Genomic DNA, 4,107 nt, shown 5'->3' on the forward strand with positions numbered 1-4,107 from the left:
TTTTTGTCTAAATTAAAGTGAATTTGTGGTTCCTTTTTCCACATAATGGTAGTGCTTATGATTAAAAAAAATAATAATTATGTGATCGGTATCGGTGATCGGAATCGGCAGGAAAAATCCTGATCGGCACATCTCTAGTTTTAACCAAACGGCATGAATACATGAGACCCAGGTGTCTGAAAACCCCCAGTTATTTCTATGTTCTTTGAAAAACAGAAAAATAACATGATTTATACGTAGCCACTGTAATAAAAACAAACTCCAGAGAATAAGCCTGTCACAATAAGCAATAAATCAATTATTCGCATGATAAATTAAAATAAGCTTATTGTTTTGTCTAATAATAATTTCTGGGACAATTTATCAACCAACATATTTCTCTACTACAGAGAGATTTCTTCTGGTAAAATAAAGTAAATTTCCTGCAGAAAATAACAAAAAAAACTGCATCCTGACACCATTTAAAACTCAGAACAACCAACCAGGACAAAGGTTTGGTTTTCTGTGTAAATATAACTTACATGTATCAATTGTCACCATGGAGTCATCGACGCTCTCCTCTTCGTCTTCAGCAGGAGGCTGCGGTGTGCGAGATCTGCTCAAAAACACAAACATAAGATCAGGAGCCTGGAACATCTTACCGTTCTGCTTGGTTGGGTGGAGAACGTCGATGTGCAGCTCTGCTACCTCTTCTCCTCGCGGTGCTCGTAGTAGCCGTAGCTCCTGTTCTCCTCGTGCGGCCTCTTCCGGCTGTTCCCGCCTTTGCTGTCCTCCGTTTTGACTTCGGCCTGGCTTTGCTGTTCTGCTTCCTGCGCCTCCTGCTGTTCGGCTCCAACTGGCTCAGCCTCGTCTTCTATTTTGATTTCTGTTTTAATTTCTAAGAGATAAAAAAAACAAGAAAATTATGCAAGAACTAGGGATACACCGATTCTGGCTGATCGCCGATCTTTAAAAGCCTGACCTGATAATTACAATTTTGACTGACGACGTGTTTTTTTGTCTGGAATGTTACTAAATGTTTAGCAAGAAAATCACTGAGTTGGAAACAGTGGGGTAAGTATTGCTAACTGCAAACTAGGGGTGCACCAATTTATCGGCGCAGACTTCCTTAGTTCTGGGAGAACTGTGGGGTTTGACTGACACACCGGCCCACCAGCTCATGTCTGCATGTTTGCTATATTTAGTGACATTTCAGAGAGAAAAATTTGGTATGAGCCAAAATCAGACTCCAGAGAAGTGCAATCGGTTAACTCATGCTCTGCAATCGTCACCAGCTGATAAATCGCTGCATCCTTAGCAAGAACCATAAACAATTTAAGCACTTTTTTTATACAAATACAATATTCAGCTTGTGATGAACCAAAGATAACAACCTTGTGCGTTGTCCTCGATGTTTGTTTCCGGCTTGCTCTCCTCTACGGACACGGCGCTCAATCTCTGCATCTCTCCGTGACCGGAGTCTGAAGTTTGCTGACTTTCGTACGGCTCTGCTTCTGCCTCCTCTTCCTCATAGTAGCCACCCGAATCTCTGCCCTCGTCTTCCTCTTGAGGGTTATCCCCGTCGCCAGCATCATCCCCGTCGCCAGCTTCATCCCCGTCGCCAGCTTCATCCCCGTCATCGCCTACGAAGTCTTGATCTTCTAATGAACAAGAAGTGATTAGAAATTAGCTGAAAGTTTGGAAAAACAATCCAGTGATTGGAGACCTTCTACAAAACGTCACACTGCAGATGCAAATATTAAGTGTTACAAGCGAGCAAAAATCAGCATTTGCAGTGTATGGCTAATAAAATGTGGTCATTTTGATCAATTTACAGATAATTGATTTGCAAACTGCATGAACAGCATCACTCCAAAACACAACTAATTGGAAAAATCAACACTATTTAATAAAAATATACAACAACAAATATATGACAAAACAACTTCAACTAGAACAAGGTTTATTGACTGAACCTATAAGATAAGAATAAATGATCAAACTGTTAAAGTAGTCAAAGAAACTAATATCTTGGGATTATTCTTGAAAATAACTTGATGTTTTCCAGAGTCAAATGTCTTAAGTGTTCCTGTTTTATCACATCAAGCTGATTTACTATATACACACTCAATAATTTTGTTCCATATTTCTTGCTGCATATCGGTTTTGGATAAGAATCTGTAAGATGGCATCAACAGATACAAACTATTTAAATTTGGACATTCTGGGGGAAAATTTAGCAAAAGATGTTTTTAAATGTCTGAATAATAATCTGTAATCATTACTTTCTGATCTAAAAGTAAAAATGAACATTTATATTTAATAAAGATCTAAAAAATTACCCAAGTCTGGGTTGCTCATATGAGAAAATGTAGCACACTTTATTTTAACACTTATCTAGTAATTTCCTTTACAGTTATTTATTTTAGGAGATCACTGCCTGCAGTTTTCCTGCACATCACTAGTCTTGATTTTCACATGCAAGCATCGGCCGATCACCCAAAATTAAAGAAATATGGTTCGAATTTATCATGGCACCCCTAATTAATTTACCTCACTGAATTTAAATTTATGGCTTTTTATACAGAGATAAGTTTAAAATTTGCATATCTGCTGTAAAGTTTAAACACAATGCATTTGGTTTAATGTGTTTGTACTATCCATATTAGATCATTTTAAGCTCTAGTTAATAGATCAATAAGTGCTTATAAAATAACTTTTGGAGACTATAATAGCCATGAGAATAATGTAAATAAGCATGTTTATGAATCTGTGACGTTAAAAGTGGGACTCTACCTTGTTGATCTGGAGCTTCCTCCTCCTCCTCCTCTGGGTTTTCCTCGTCGTATTCCTCCTGACCCGTTTGCTCCGAGGTCTCCTCCTCTGCCTCAGCCTCCAAGGCGGCTTTCAGCCTCTCCATCAGGTCCGCCTTCAGGCCTCTGGTGTCGAGGCCGCGGCGCTGAAGCTCCTCCTTTAACTCATTCACTTTCAGTTTTTTCACGTCTAAACTCATGGTTGCTGCGAACGGTAAACTCTCGAGTTTGTCGTATTTCTTAAGTAACAAAACAAGAGAGAAAGCAACAAAAAAAGAAACAACAAACATACATGACGGTTAGCCACAGTTTACAAACTGTGGTGCTGATTTTCAAACTGATCAATTCTGCGCGGTCTCTCAGCCGAACGGAATACGTAATGGTGTGGCTAGGCTATGCTAGGCTAGCTAGCAGTGCTGCATCAACTCTACACACATTGAACAGTTAAAGTTCGTGCGTAAAAACACTACGGTACATTATTACAAAATGGATGTTTGTAGATATGCTCCTTTAGGTAAAAGCACTCACTAGAATGCTTCTAAGGTAAGCCCTGGCTGCAAACCGCCACTGTACGGCTAAAGACGGTAACCTTCTAAGCCTAGCATTAGCTTAAACACCGCCAAGCGATGCAAAACAAATGCATTTAACACGGAGAATATAAACCTCCTTTAAGTCACACGGCTTTTCATGCAGGCCCTGCTGTCAGTGCATCGTATGTACGGTTTGTAATAAAACTGTAAAATAAAATATGAAGAAAAATAAAACTGAGGCCTACCTCCTTTAACGCGAGCTGCGCGGGTAAGTCCGGGTAGGAGTCTGAAAGTAACGCTAGCGCCCCCAGCGTCATCAACTCAAGGGTAAAAAAAAATCAGCGCATGCGCAAGGCGGAACAGCTCGCTCGCTACTACTTCAGGTTTTACGGCCCGAAATATGGGTCAGAGTTTACAATCTAAAAACTCCTGAGTTCAAACAAAAAAGAAACTCTAAGATCTTTCCTTCCCACAACCATCACCATCTACAATAAGTCTTACTTTAAATGAGCTACAACGACATTTAATTAGAATTTCAATGTTAATTACAACTAGACTCTACAACAGAATCCTGTCTCCTTTAACAAGGAACATTAATACCACAACCCAAAATATTATTCAAAACTATATATATAAAAAAATAACATAAAATCACACTTTTGCAATTAAGAGGACTTTTTTCAATAGGATATTTGTGGAAAATTTAAAAATAAAATATTTTTGTCATATCTAAACTACTAAATATTAAATGTAGTACTAGTTTTAAAGGCCTAAGTTAAAATATA

At 38.7% G+C, this 4,107-nt stretch overlaps 1 protein-coding gene across 5 annotated transcripts in view; it reads right to left on the minus strand.

Moving 5' to 3' along the window:
* hnrnpul1l (heterogeneous nuclear ribonucleoprotein U-like 1 like) overlaps window positions 1–3,667 on the minus strand; it is a 38,562-nt gene extending 34,895 nt beyond the window's left edge. For 2 of the 5 annotated variants that reach the window (XM_015051824.1, XM_015051822.1), the window contains exons 1-5: window positions 3,568–3,667; window positions 2,776–3,031; window positions 1,374–1,640; window positions 688–877; window positions 522–595 (exon numbers count right to left, since the gene is read on the minus strand). In XM_015051824.1, coding sequence (XP_014907310.1) covers window positions 522–595; window positions 688–877; window positions 1,374–1,640; window positions 2,776–3,031; window positions 3,568–3,639 — 859 coding nt within the window. In that variant the 5' untranslated portion in view covers window positions 3,640–3,667. The remainder of the gene's footprint in view (window positions 1–521; window positions 596–687; window positions 878–1,373; window positions 1,641–2,775; window positions 3,032–3,567) is intronic. The other 3 variants (XM_015051827.1, XM_015051825.1, XM_015051823.1) reach the window with 3 other exon arrangements.
* Window positions 3,668–4,107: the final 440 nt, after the last annotated feature.

This window comes from Poecilia latipinna, unplaced genomic scaffold (genome assembly GCF_001443285.1).
Source record: "Poecilia latipinna isolate Pla-1442-1.1 unplaced genomic scaffold, P_latipinna-1.0 Scaffold1067, whole genome shotgun sequence".
Taxonomy (NCBI): Eukaryota; Metazoa; Chordata; class Actinopteri; order Cyprinodontiformes; family Poeciliidae; genus Poecilia; species Poecilia latipinna.